The sequence below is a fragment of the Misgurnus anguillicaudatus genome, chromosome 17 (assembly GCF_027580225.2).
Source record: "Misgurnus anguillicaudatus chromosome 17, ASM2758022v2, whole genome shotgun sequence".
Lineage (NCBI taxonomy): Eukaryota > Metazoa > Chordata > Actinopteri > Cypriniformes > Cobitidae > Misgurnus > Misgurnus anguillicaudatus.
The window spans coordinates 3960643-3975201 of NC_073353.2; the positions used below are offsets into that span (position 1 = coordinate 3960643).

A 14559-nucleotide genomic window follows, 5' to 3' on the forward strand; every position below is an offset into this window, starting at 1 on the left:
CACAATTAATTGCATACAAAGTTGGGTAACACTTTACTTGAATGGGTGTTCATAAGACTGACATGACACGTGCTATGAACATGAAGGAGACCTTATAGACGTTTATGACAACTGTCATTAAGTGTCATTCATTCAATTATGTCATTTTAATGTAAAGATGACATTGTTTGAGATGTCTTTGTTATGACAACTTGACATTAACCAATACATCATAACTTGTCATGGCAATTTGACATTACCAAGACAACATAACTGACCATTTTTACTAGTGATACAAATATAATTTGTAATTAAAATGTCATTAAGTGTTTATACAAGTTTCATAACAACATCATTAATATTTTTCAGTTCATAATGTTTCCTCCAGGTGTTTAACAGATAAAATCAATCCTTCAATAATAATAATATTAATAATTATAATAATAATAATATAAAATTGATACAATTATATTTTATTGCATTTGGAAACTGATACACCTGAAATTAAATGAAAACAGTACAATAATGGGTTAAGCCATGCAACGTTGGGTCCATATCGGTGCAAAGTTAATTACATAAAATTATATTGATTAAAAGTTTTGTTAGTTTTTTCTACTATGTCAGAAAATTTCAGAAGCCTCTGTGTGACGAAGAACAAGTTCTGTTAGTTAACAGTGTTGTATGTATTGTGCACATACATAAAGTTAAATATAATCTTTTGATGTGTCTGTTACATTTTATTAAGGTATTTAAAATTATTTGACAGTATTAACACTTAATGACATTTTAATGTTATTTTAACCCATAAAGCTAGTTTCTTAAGTTTGATAATTATTCTGCTATGTCATGTTTATGACAGAATTATGACAAGTTATGGTGTATTGGTTTATGTCAATTTGTCATAAACAAAGACAATACAAACAATGTAATCTTTGCATTAAAAGTGATATAACAAATGAAACATAATGACAGTTGTCATAAATGTGCATAAAATCTCCTTTATATTCATGACACGTGTCATGTTATGAGTGTGAAGGTGTCATGTTAGTCTTAACAACACCACTTCAAATAAAGTGTTACCAAAAGTTTTTGCATAACTTGTGTGTGTACACTGTGTGTAATTATTATATCATATTAAATTATATTAAATTATATTATATTATATTATATTATATTATAAATAAACATTAATTTATGTATTTACGATATATAGTTATATATATTTTATATTATATAAATATTTAAAGGAAATACATAGATTCTATGTGTGTATTTATATATACATAATATGTACACACACTTTTATATTGTATGTGCTTAATCACGATTAATTTCTTGACAGCCATATTTTTTATTAAATTTCGCAGTGTCAGACCTTTATAAAGCCTGCTGAAACATTAAGTATGTGCCAAATCACACCAAACAACCTGTAAGGTCCTAACAGTGCTGTATGTAAAAGTTTTAAGCACCTTCTTCTTCCTGGTTTTCCACAGGCTTTTCTTTCTCTACCTCGACGGCTGGTTGGGGGGTAGGAGACTCTTCTTCCTCCTCTTCCTCTGCAAGATCACAAACAAACACATTTTTCAGAAACCTTCATGACAACAGTAACATACGAGTGCTCGCATTAACATATCAACACCTATTTAGCATTCAACGACTGGGCTGAATCATAGTGTGCAAAGATGTTGGCCAATCATAACTTGGATCATTTACATATGCAATATACAGTAACAAAAAACGCATGTTTAAAAGGTCAGAAATGTTGATATTGTTAAATTTATTTACTGTTTCTTTAAGCTGCTACATTAAACTGTATCTACTTAAACTACTACAAAATAGTAAAGATGACAAAAAAACAAGATGTGCATTTCATGGAAATTAGGCAGAACAAATACAAGCATTTGGACGGTGACGGCTGTAAAATTTACAACCGGATTCCCCATTAACACAAAATAATTGACTGGTTTTCATTAACATTAACTGAACTGAATAAGTGATAAACTGTTAGAAAATCAGCCATCAAGTTGGTGAACCGCTGTGAGAATGTGTCAAGCACTGCTGATCATCGCGCCTGTTTATTCTGCTGAAGTCCTGCAGGTTGTTACATTGTATCTACAGGGGTCTAACAACATCACAGAGGTCCTACCCTACAGCCCACCCAACAAACTCCCACCGCAAATGAGACAGGGACTATTCAACAGAGCATCCCATACATGCAGGGCGAGCAGCTGCCATTGGTAGACAGCTGAAGGTTGTGTGTTTGTCAGGCAGATGGTTTGGCTGTGATTGTATGTGTGGTGGCACGGGGATGGCACAGGGCTTTCTGCTTGACTGCTCTTAGTCAAGACTCTCTAAGGATACACAAGACTGTGCAATTAGGGAGTCAGTAGGGGGTCCGGGGTTCGCTATTCACCCTCCAAACATGAGCAGCTAAATGAAGCCCTGACCAGCTGTAAACCACACACACACACAGAGAGAGAGAGAGAGAGAGAGAGAGAGAGAGAGAGAGACTGATGCCTGAACAAATCCAGGCACAAAAAAAATACTTACTTTACTCCAACAGCCCTAAAAGTGAGCCGTACGGAGCCTAAACAGTTACCTGTTCTTCATAGCCAAATCCGCATGACTTTCTGAGTCGCTTTAAGCCGTTTACATTGATTAAATGTTTATCTTGTCTGACCACAAAAATTCATTTTAACAGAGAAATCCCCCTTTTCATGCATTAATCAAAATGATAATGTCATCTGTCAGATTTTACATCGGAAACGTGCCGGTTCCTCGCTCAGGATGGTGCGGGGTGGGGGATTCGCTCTGATGAGTTTATGGAGTCGTTCTGATGACACGAGGCATCTCGCCGCACCGGGCCCGTACTCAGAAAGGAGAGAAGGTTAAAATCTTTCCTTTCAAGGGCCTCAATCAGGCTCGGAGGAAAACAGTAATCAGTGTCTTTCAGTCCAGGACCCGAACGCAGCGCGGCCCTTTCTCCACCAGCCAGACCCGAGCAATCAACCTGCCAGGCATTAGCAGCAGAAAGACAATCTGAAAATAAGGGGTGTAATGCACCTGCCAGCGAAAATGCCCATTTGGTGAAAAGCAAGTGATCCTGGTGACCCCACAGAGGAGGGAGAAAGAGAGCGAGAGAGAAACATTTAACAGAATTCACCCTGATGGCAGATTCCCTTCCCATCGACACCTCATCTCAAAGCGGCAGCAATTATAGCTTTTGTATCCCTCAAGAAATAAAAGCTTTTTGCAGGGGGAGGGTGTAAGCAGAGAAAAAGAGAGAGGCCGGTAATCGGCAGGCTTTGTCAAAGGACAAGGTATTAATGCAGACGCCCCATGGGGTCAGAGGTTGTTCGAGAACAACGTTAATGCTCTTTGATGTCCTCTGCAGGTGCGCCGAGTCCGCAGGACGCCCGCAGGAAAAAAGGCGGAGCAGAAGCGAGATCTTCGAGCGCTGACTTCAACGTTTGTGCTGGTAAAAGAGCTCGGAGCAAATAGAGATTCAGGACTCCTGTACTGATGAATGAACGGCTGTGTGTGATGGGCTTTAGCACTGACAAGAGGAAACAAAGACACGTGTGAAGCTCTTCAGGGATGCATCCTCCCCAGAGAAGTTCAGGTGAATGGCGTATCCGAAAAATGTATTTAAAAAAAAGATTCAGGTGGAGCTGGGGATGGATAGATTGTAAATGGCATGTGTCAAGATTGGATACATCAGAAACAGCTGATGTAAGCTTTATAAGACATGGCCTCCATGAACTGATGTTTGATAATGATTTTGCGATATATATTTAACATCTTCTGTTTGTAAAACTCTCTAGTCTTCTGTATTACATTATCTCTCATTACATTTCAGAGAAAATCTGCGTAAAATATTTACAAAAGCAGAAAAGAAAAAGTGTGCATCCGGGTATTTATTATCCCTTTTATTAATGGTGTATTTGTGAGTCATTCACTGATAGCTCAGATGATGGACAATAGTTTTCATTGAGAGTCTGTGGAGAGCTGGGCTGAGGGTTACTCTCTATAAGAGAGACGCTCTCCATACGAGAGGCTTCACATGATTAACACAGAATATTAACCCTCCTCCGAGCTGAAGGGCGATTAAAACAATCACCTTTAATTCAATTTCAACTCTCACAAGCCCCAGTGCCACAGCAGGTAGAGCCGTAATGACAGCAATTTCCACCCGCACATCCACAACCTGCACACCAAAGCGAAATACAGGAGCTGAAAAAAACCTCATCCCTGCATTTCTGTGATGTTCTGCTGTGATGTATTGTGTCCTCCTTTAAAGGTGCCAGAGAATGCATTGATTTAAGAAGTGCAAAAATGATCCAGAGTCAGTTTTACATACTATAGGATTTGACCTTTAGAATGAAATGGTCTATTATTACCTTATTTGGAAGGGTCATGAATAATAATGTTGAGCTCTGCTCTGATTGGCTGTTTCTCAGAGCAGCTCCTTCAGTAGCTCTGTGTGTGTGTAAACAGATCTTATGTTTGAGTCTGTATCAGATGAAGATACAGATTTTGAGGAATAATCAATTGTTTAGAGATTGTTAATGGACGTTTCTGAGTGGGAAGTTTGTCGTTTTTTTTCAGTATAGACCTGCAAAATTTAACTGTAAAGCCAATAGTAGAACTTCAGCCTAAACGCTAGCATATAGCATTAACTAGCATTTAACGCCAACTCAGCAGTCACAACTTTGTTTTTAGCATTGTAAAAGCATTGTACTTATTTTATTGTTGGGGTGTACATCTCGACTGTAACATCACAGTTGGTGTTATGTTAAAATTGGTCTGTTTTCCAGCAGTCTTTTGCATGCACAAGGTCTAGGACACCTTTAACTCTTTCCCCACCATTGACGAGATATGCCCTTCCGCAACTTTTTAAACCCGGAAGTATTGCCCTATGGCAAACAGCTGCATGTCCGTGTCTGTTTTAAAGATCGCTCTGAATGGGAACTCTATGAAAAGTCCATCACAAAAATGCTTTTTGCTCAAAATGTGGTGTTTTTGCAGAAACCTACCCATATTGAAAAGCTGATTACAAAAGAACTACTGAAGGTAGGATGAAAAGTTTTTTTTTTTTTTTGAAAGCAGAGGGTCTGTTCTTTCATTTGGTATATTGTATGTTTATATATTTGAAGAAGAAAATTTTCTGGAAGGCATTAAACTTTTGTGAAAATCATGAAAAACGCTGGCGCTGGCTGACAACTTTTTAAAAAAACGCTGGCGGTGAAAGAGTTAACTAAGGCTAAAGCCTGATTTATACTTTTGTGTCTGGCCTACGTGTCCATGTCAACATGCAGTAGGCTAGTAGGCAGTGTCAACGGTCAAGTTACTGGTCTAACTTACAGTATCAAGGCAATTAAGCAGAAGAAACAGCAGCTTGTTGTGCAAGTTGTTGAAAAAGTATCAGCAATGATGGCGCCAAATTTGTTACAACCAGAGTTGTTAAATATCGCTCCTCAACTTGGTCTTTGTTTTTACCGCCACAAAAGGTCAAGCATATGAGGAAATGTGATGCAATATATTGCAAATTCTTTTAACCTGAGGAAGGCGTTCTAGCAGACCCATCACAGCGCTGAATTGATATATTGTTGCATTTTTGTGGAAGTGCACATCATGGTACGCATAGGGTACATAACTGTGTGTAGGCCACACTGTACACTTGAAGTATACATTTTTTACAAAATTATTGTAACTATTAACGTTAATTAATTATTTTTATTTATTTTTAAGTTGAAATGACTTAAGAGTTGAGAGGTCTTATCATCACAAATCACTCAGAAGTTAGAAAGTTGGGAAAGCCTCACAATGTCACCCAGACTGATTTGTTATGTGCTGCGTGAGAGACAGGAGAGATGATGAAATGATTACACAGTGACAGAAAGAGAGAGAGACAGAGACAGACAGAGAGAGAGAGATGAAGTGTGAGAGGACCGTCTGTAAAATAAAATATACAGTAATACGCTGAGGGAAGACCATCTAATATTTTTCAAACTAAGATGTAAATAATTCAAACATATTCTGATGTTCATGTCCATCACAGCAAATACATAAACATTGACATATCTTTATATACATTATTTAATGTATGAATATTATTCAAAGATTTGCTGGGGGAGCAAAGGTCTTTATTTCCCTGCATCTGATGAATTATTTTTTTATGCCCGGTGGGGACAAAATGTATCCCCCCATGATTAATGGTCATCAAACAGCCATATAACGGCCTAAAATAAAGATAATTAAAAGTAAAAACTCTGACACGCAATAGTGCAACAACAGTAAAATCAGGAATGGAGTACTACTGTCAGTGCTTCGGCTCCTGTGATAATAGCATGTCTAGGTTGTGTCATGATCCTTTTTTAATCCATGACCAGATTTTTCAAATGTCACCAAGCACCAAAAGTCTATTTCAGCATGAAAACAGACAAATAATAAATGAAAAGGAATCCAAGTAGCATATCATCGTATTTTACAGGACTGTCACAAAACAAATCCAAGAAATATTAGCATTGAGAAAGCAGAAACTACCGTCTTTAATCGAGTGGAACTCGCAGGATAACACAGGAAAGCAAAAAAGAGGTTAAAAGTCTGTCATTAAGCCAACTATTTTCTTAGTCTGACGACTTAATTTATTGTTATATTGAGAGTATGTTGCGCATTGCATTTTTTAATATTAAATATAATGATTAATAGTCTTTTTGCATGTCTGGTGCAAAGCATAAAGAATGAATGCATTCTGGCATGTACAGGTAATTGTGTTATTAAGTTTCTGTAACAGAGACCTCAAGAAGTGCTCCAGCAACAGATTTTAAAGCTCATGGCCTTAAGCCTACTTTGTAAGAGCGTCCGACTCTCTTGCCAGACCAGAGCGGTTTGAATCTCGATCAGGACGGGTATGACTAGGACTGGTTTACATTTCTATACATTTCAACAGTTCAATATAGCTCAATATAAGCTTAACAGTATATAAGCCTGTGGTGGTTCATAATTTACTTTCATAAAAATAATAATTTCAAAAATATTAGAAAAACTCACAAATCGCACCCTGATTATTCATGTGAATGCACTGAATTTAAAGAGGTCTTAAAGAAGAATTAAAGAATTTAAAAAAAACGGACTATTAAGGTCTGATAATCAGCCAGCATAAGTCAAATTATACCATTACCAAGTACAAATACATTACGCTTATGAGTCTGTCTTGGCTTTTCTAATATTACCAGGACACAGGTTTTTTTTCAACCCCTAGAATGACAGACAAAAGGCACATTAAATTGATGCTAAAACAAAGATTATATATAAATTATTATTAAGGGGTTTATGCATTTTTTGCAGAGACAAAATGCAGTTTACTATTTAATAAAAAAGCACACACACAGAGCAGTGATGTTGTGTACTTGACCACAGTACAATTACACAAATCCTGACCTGCCTTTTGGAAAAAAAAACACACTCTTATATTGTAACTACTAACCTAATGCTCATTTCATCTTCTCTTTCTTTCTCTTATTCTTTCTTTCTTTCTCTCTCTCTGTCTGTCTCTGTCTCTCTCTCAAAACGGGTGTATGTTGTGAGTTTAATCTTGCCTTGACGTCTTATGTTTCTCGAGTCTCTGCAATTGTCCTTTAGCTTTCATCTCCATGTTCACTACATTCAGATAATTTCCAAAGAGGGTCAAACACTTCTGATCTCTCTCTCTCTCTCTCTCTCTCACACACACACACACACACACACACACACACACACACACACACACACACACACACACACACACACACACACAGAGAGATCAGAGGCTTGCGCTGTAATTCTAGAGCACAAATGCAGTGGCACTCAACAACCTGTTATGATTGACATGTGTCAGTCACTGTACAAGTCACATTTTTCATTTGTGAATTTTATTATACAACTGTCGTATATTTGTATTAACCTTTGGTTAAACTTTTCAGTCTTCATTTTCGAGAAAAACTTTCACTTTCTATTGACGCAGTGAATTGAATTATATTACTGAATTAAATATAATTGTATATTAGACTTTTTTATTTGATTAATTTAATACATTCTAATAGGAAAAAGTTATTTACTTTTTAGAAAGTAAATAAAACAAAACTAAATATTCATCTTGCCCATTCTCATGTTTTGCGTATAAATCGCACACTGTGTGAAAAGTTGTGCAATACATACGCCAAATTCTAATTTCACATGCATATTATACGCCGGTGTAATACTTTATTTCTGTTATTTTACCATTGTCGCTCCAAGCAACCATGGATTAAAAATAGACAAAAACATGGAGATACCTATATGTTAAATAACATCCTAAAGCAAATCCCAAATCTTACCCCAAACCCAAGCAACAATGGTTTAAAAATTAGAAACCAACACATAAAACAACACAAAAAGGTGTGCCGTATTAAATGAATTGGGATGGACTGGCATATACAGTAATATGCGTATCATGTGGCGTATGGGTGATTCTCTCGAAACTAGACTTATGAGGTGTCATGAAACATTTTGATAAAAAAAGTAAATGCAAAGTAAGAGTATCAAAATAAGAAGCATACAGTTACAAATATCTCTTCACGTACTATTTTTGCAAATTTTTTCCACATTTAAGGGGAAAATTTTCATTACTGCAACGTGTCCATGGTGACTGGACATGGAAATATTTATAATAAAAAAAATAAAAAGCTTCAGTGCATGTTATACTATAAACATTTACAGTAAAGAAACATGTGGTATTTGGTGATCATTGGTAAATGTAGAGACAATAATAAGGAATATAAATATGTCCAAGACATCCTCCACAACAATTTTCAATCACTGTCTAAGCCCTCAATGAACTAACTTTTTTTTTGTAAGGGACATAATTGACTGTGACACTCAAGATGGCTACCAGGTAAGCAGTTCTTATTTTTTCTCTCCAGATAAAAGTTGAAATTTTGTTTGTTATAGTACCTAGACAACTTTTTAGTTCTCATTACCGAAACATGAGTTTGTAAATGCATATATTTAATGTAATATCATGTTGTGGTAATGATCATATTTGATAATGATAATCTAAAAAATTTTTTATAATTCTATAGGAAATATTTTTTAAATCTTCTAAAAATAATGGTTATAGTAAGTTCAGACCTTAAAGGAATAGTCCATTTTCTTAAAAGAAAAATCCAGATAATTTACTCACCACCATGTCATCCAAAATGTTGATGTCTTTCTTTGTTCAGTCGAGAAGAAATTATGTTTTTTGAGGAAAACATTGCAGGATTTTTCTCATTTTAAGTAAGGGATAATGTACAGTCAGCCGGTAGTTATCGTTAAATAAGCCCTGACAGTGTGATCAGGACCCGACGCGAAGCGGAGGGTCTTGTATCACACTGAAGGGGCTTATTTTAGAAATTGTGGTTTAAAAGTGTATATTTGTTATTTTTATTGTCAAAAATGACAATTGTTTCGCTAGATAAGACCCTTATGCCTCGTTTGGGATCGTTTATAGTCCTTTGAAACTCTGTTGAAAAAAACTGTTAAGTGTTGAGTTAAGTATTAAATGTTGGGCTCTATTAAAGTCCATTAAAATTAGAAAAATCCTGCAAAGTTTTCCTCAAAAAACATAATTTCTTCTCGACTGAACAAAGAAAGACATCAACATTTTGGATGACATGGTGGTGAGTAAATTATCTGGATATTTATTTTAAGAAAATTGACTATTCCTTTAATCTTATATGTGCAAAAAAAAAATTGGCTTCAAGGGGCTTTTTAAAAAAATCTGATGCTGGACACCTTCTAAGTCTGGATTTCGTAAGAATCCCCCGTATGTATTGCACAACTTTTCACACTGCGTGCAATTTATGAGAATGGGTTGATTCATAATAATCAAAATTCTTCCGATTGTTTGATCAATATGATTGGTCAAAAACTGCTGTGGACAATGATTGATAAGATTAATCTATACAGTTTTATGCCCAAAGAAATGAAAACCCTGTTGCGATGATGATATGATGATGCATGAAAGCCGAACTAAAATATGCCAGCTCTTAGACCCTAACATTACTATTTGTTTATATATTTTACCAAGTATAGTTTGTTCTCATTTATAATTTTTCACTCACCTTACATCTTTAAAACACAACATAATGTTTTTAATTGAAAATCATGAAGGTTGCCACTTTTGTTTGTCTTTGTGAATGCACCTCTTCATGTTATGCATGCATAATACTGTAAGTCTACAGCATTTATAATCTCAGCTGTGTGTATGTGTGTGTGCATGATCCCAAATGAACTCACCCTCTTTCTGTTCAGTCATCGTGGGCGTTTGCGTCTCTTTGGTATAAGACACGACCTCTTTGGGTGGAAAATCCACTTGGGTCACCTTCGCCATAGCCAACTTCACTGGACCACGTCTTGGTGATCAAATACACACATAAACAGAGAGAGAGGAGAAAACATGAAAATTGTAAAAAACATGCACAGTCATCACAAACCCTTGTAGTTTGTATATATATAAATACATGTCCCATGTAAGTATTTTGTCTGCTCTGTGATTAAAGTCGGAATACGTATAGTAGCTCCATTAACGTTTATGAGGCATGTATGTGATCCTGCTGTAATGCAGTATGAATAGTGACTCCTCTAGGATGAACGACTCAGAGATTAAAAGAACAGAAGAGAAGTGAAGGGTTAATGAGAAGAGGAACAATGCAGTACCCCATCTCAGAGTGAAGAAGAACAGTTGAGGGGTCAGAGTCCCAGTGAAGAGTCCTGTTAGTATCACAGCCACGAGACAGGGTTAGAGAGAGAGAGACAGGGAAACACAAAGAGAGAGAGAGAGACTGTTAAACAGACAAAGATATATATGGTTTGTTAAAATCACAGTTTAATTCTTGAGCAGTTAGGGTCTATTCATGCATCTTGATCAGACTGATATTACATTTATTGTGCAAAACAGATAAAAATGCAATATACTGTTCCTGTGTTTTGTTGTAATATAATGAAGGCTGCACCCGAAATTACTAAAATGCTGCCTTCGGAGGCATCAAGTCATGACCGAATCCAATGTTTGTTTTACTTCCTGTCTCATAAGATACCTTTATTGTCTTGTCCCACAATTCTATTCGTTGGCATGCACAAGAAATGTGATTGGTCGAGCCTGATCGAATTAGAAAGAATAAAATGGCGGACCAGAAAGCGGCTGATACACAAATTTAGTGTAAACTAACAAACCACGCCCACTATTACCAATGCTTCCTCATGAAAATCAAACTTTAGTCTATAGGACACACACAACCCTCTTCCAGTTTTTTAAATGTGTTCTGAAGACAATCGAAGGACTTGTTGGTTTAGAACAACACAAGGTTATGTGATTTATGATAAAATTTTACATTTGGGGTGAGCTAACCCTTTAAGCCTTTTTCTACATGTCATACTGTGTGATTGTATATGTGACAAATAAAACTAGCATGAGAATCATAGACTGTAAAAAAAGATGGAGGTAGTGTCCATGATGTCACCCATATGTTTTAGAAAATCGTTTTTGAAGCCAGTAGTAGGCGGTGCCTGCCGTCGCCATCTTGACCGCACGTCACCTCGCGGATGGGTGATTCTCACGAAACCATTGAAACATGACGGCACTAATGATTTTAGCTTTAAAATGTGTAATATAGTAACATTAAAAAGCATCAGAATTAACACAATACTGTGTTCTACCTTGCACAATGTGTGATTTCAACATAAGAATTTATAATTGTACATTTTATCTCATTTTCTGCTGAAATTCTCATTACCGCAATGTGTCCGGCTGTGTTTGAACATGCGTTATGTTGTAATTTAATCAAATTAACACAAAAATATTAAGAAAAAAAATAAATGGATGTTTTGCTAGACTACTTTAGATGACAGAAAAAATATTTACTGAATATTCATGTATAATAATAATGAAGAAAAATTAGGAAAATGATGTGTCCATGCCTGATGTTCTCATCCTCCGCAACACTTTTTGAGAACAGTTTAAGCACACATACAGAATTTTAATAAAGTTTGATTTTGAGTGACCAAGCACATGGACCAGTTACTTCAAGATGGCTACCAGGTAAGATCATTTTTTTTACAGTTAATTTGAAATATTGTCTTGTCAGAATGCTTACACGACATTTTGATTATCATTACCGCAACAGATGCTTATTAAATGTTAATTTAATTAATAGAAGCATAATACTTTGATTTTAAATGCATGTGCAGAATCTCCAAATTATGTTCTTTCAGGTTTGTCATGTCAATTTGAAAATATGTCAGTGTTGATGTTTTCTGACTGTTGCGGTAATGAGATTTTTTTCGGACTAATTTTTTAAATTATGTTACAAAAAGTGTTAAATGATAAGTAAAAGTTTTTAAATTAATGTTCCCATTTACTCCAGACTTTGTTTTTCAATGTCTGGTGGGAAAAAAAGTAAATTTAAGCAATTTTTACATTTTCATGCTTGACATTTTTAAAACCAAGTTTTCGTGAGAATCACCCGGATATCCGAAAATGGGTAAAGAGGCGGGATGTGGGTGAAGCTGAAGTGGCTGGTTGCTCAAACCACACCCACCTAGCTCGACTCTAGTGACAGCAATGGCTGTTCAGTTCACCCCTCACTCAAGTGGCCACGCCCTTAATTATGCAAAAGTTTAAGGCTTAATATAATTTTAACGGATGCGTTACAAAAAAATCACCCCACTCACAGTTGTCATGAAGGGCAAAATTAGCTATATAGACCAAAAAAAAACTTTTTGTACCAGGCTGTAAACATATTTTTTTCTGCTCTAAAGTTGGCCATCTTAACATGGAGGTCTATGGGAGTTCACTCCCTTTTGGATTTGCAATTTAAATCACTTCCGTTTTGCCTTCATCAGAGAGACCAGAAGATTGCCCCTCAATAAAAATTAAACACAAACAAAAAATGACCGTCATGATTGAGTATAGACACTAAACTGCCCAAAGCTGGGCTCTGTGTGTGTTTTGAGCAGGAGGATGTCAATGCTGAGGAAATTTGTGTGTGTTTGCGAACCTGGTAACATGAGCTCAATGTGTAAAGGAAGTGGTGGAGTGATGTGGGATACGAGGGGACATGAAGCCCCCAGAGGCATCTGTAAGTGTGTGTGTGTGTGTGTGTGTGTGTGTGTGTGTGTGTGTTCCTGCTAATCAAAGGTTAAACACTCTTCACCACATCTGCTCACGCAGGTCTCACATAGACTATAAATCACTTTAATTATTCGTACATTTCTATATTTATATTGTTCACTGGCTTAGCATTGTAACCAAACAGATCTGGGGCACCATTGACTTCCATAGCAGAAAAAATTACAATGGAAGTTAATGATGCCCCACATCTGCTCTTTTATTTTTTTAGAATTGTAATTTTTGGGTGAATCATATACAGATCTATATAAATTTAAACAGATGCAAGACGTGGCACCATCCCAGCCATTCAGAACATTTAATGTACAGAATTTGTACCAATAAGATTTCACAGTGGGTCATTTCAGAGAATTGTTTGTAAACACATTTGTTAGAAATGTATTGCTGAAATACATTACAAAGACTATAAACTAAGTAGTACTAAATTGTGGAGTTCAACACGGCAGCTTTCCTGTGAGTGGGTGTGGTTTCAGCGAAGACAGCGGACACGTCCCCAGCGTTTGAGAGCAGAGAATCCTGATTATTTTTCCCAGATTTTGATAACTTATTTCATTTACTTGGCGTTTTTTTAGTCTTTTAAATTTGTCTGGGTGGCTAATAACAGAGTTTTCTGTGGTGTGACAAAGTCAGAATGCATTTTAAATATCACAGACTTTAAAAACAAAAGCCATTAATATCACAGACACAAAAAGTTTATAGTTTCTTCAAACTTCAATAAAAAGAAAACTTTACATTTCTTTCTACTCCTGCCATCTTGTATCATTGCACAATGCATTCTGGGAGTGTGCCTTGAAGGTTGCCCTATGGGTCCTTTTAACACAGAGATTCCAAAAAACACACCCGGGATAGTCTGATATTGGTTCATTCACAATGCCAGTGTTTTCAGGAATCTGTCCGTGCATTCACACACATCCTGTAAATATCCCATAAAGACCTGTGACATCAGAGTGTGACGTGTAATTGTGCAGTTACTGGAATATTTAACATAGCGTCTTAAGTCATTATTATAAACATATTATCTACGATTTCTATCGAGAGAAACCACACTCTTGCATTTTTTTTTGTTCAATCATAATTTAGCGCACTGCATATCATTCAATTAATTTGGAGAAAAATCTCTTGCTTCAGAACGCATTGTAAATGAGATCCCTGATCTCTCCTACATTCCAGTTTGCAGACATTTTTCCTTGTGAACGCTGGTCTTCATTGAAAAGCCTGTTGTCAAAGAGCTGAGCGATAACTATGTCATTATGACGACATGCACGTCATCACTACAACACACCCCTTAAACCATTGTTTCTTTCGTTCACGCAGGACCTCTTCTAGGACTGATTCGGGCAACATCTCTTTAGTTTGTGTCTCATGCAGTACCACAAACCTGTCTAACTCTA

General features: G+C 36.2%; 1 protein-coding gene across 2 annotated transcripts in view; it reads right to left on the reverse strand.

Annotated features, from left to right (window-relative positions):
* dync1i2a (dynein, cytoplasmic 1, intermediate chain 2a) overlaps positions 1–14559 on the reverse strand; it is a 35583-nt gene that overhangs the window by 14892 nt on the left and 6132 nt on the right. The window contains exons 5-7 of one of the 2 annotated variants that reach the window (XM_055215085.2): positions 10699–10752; positions 10279–10394; positions 1449–1535 (exon numbers count right to left, since the gene is read on the reverse strand). In XM_055215085.2, coding sequence (XP_055071060.1) covers positions 1449–1535; positions 10279–10394; positions 10699–10752 — 257 coding nt within the window. The remainder of the gene's footprint in view (positions 1–1448; positions 1536–10278; positions 10395–10698; positions 10753–14559) is intronic. The other variant, XM_055215086.2, reaches the window with a different exon arrangement.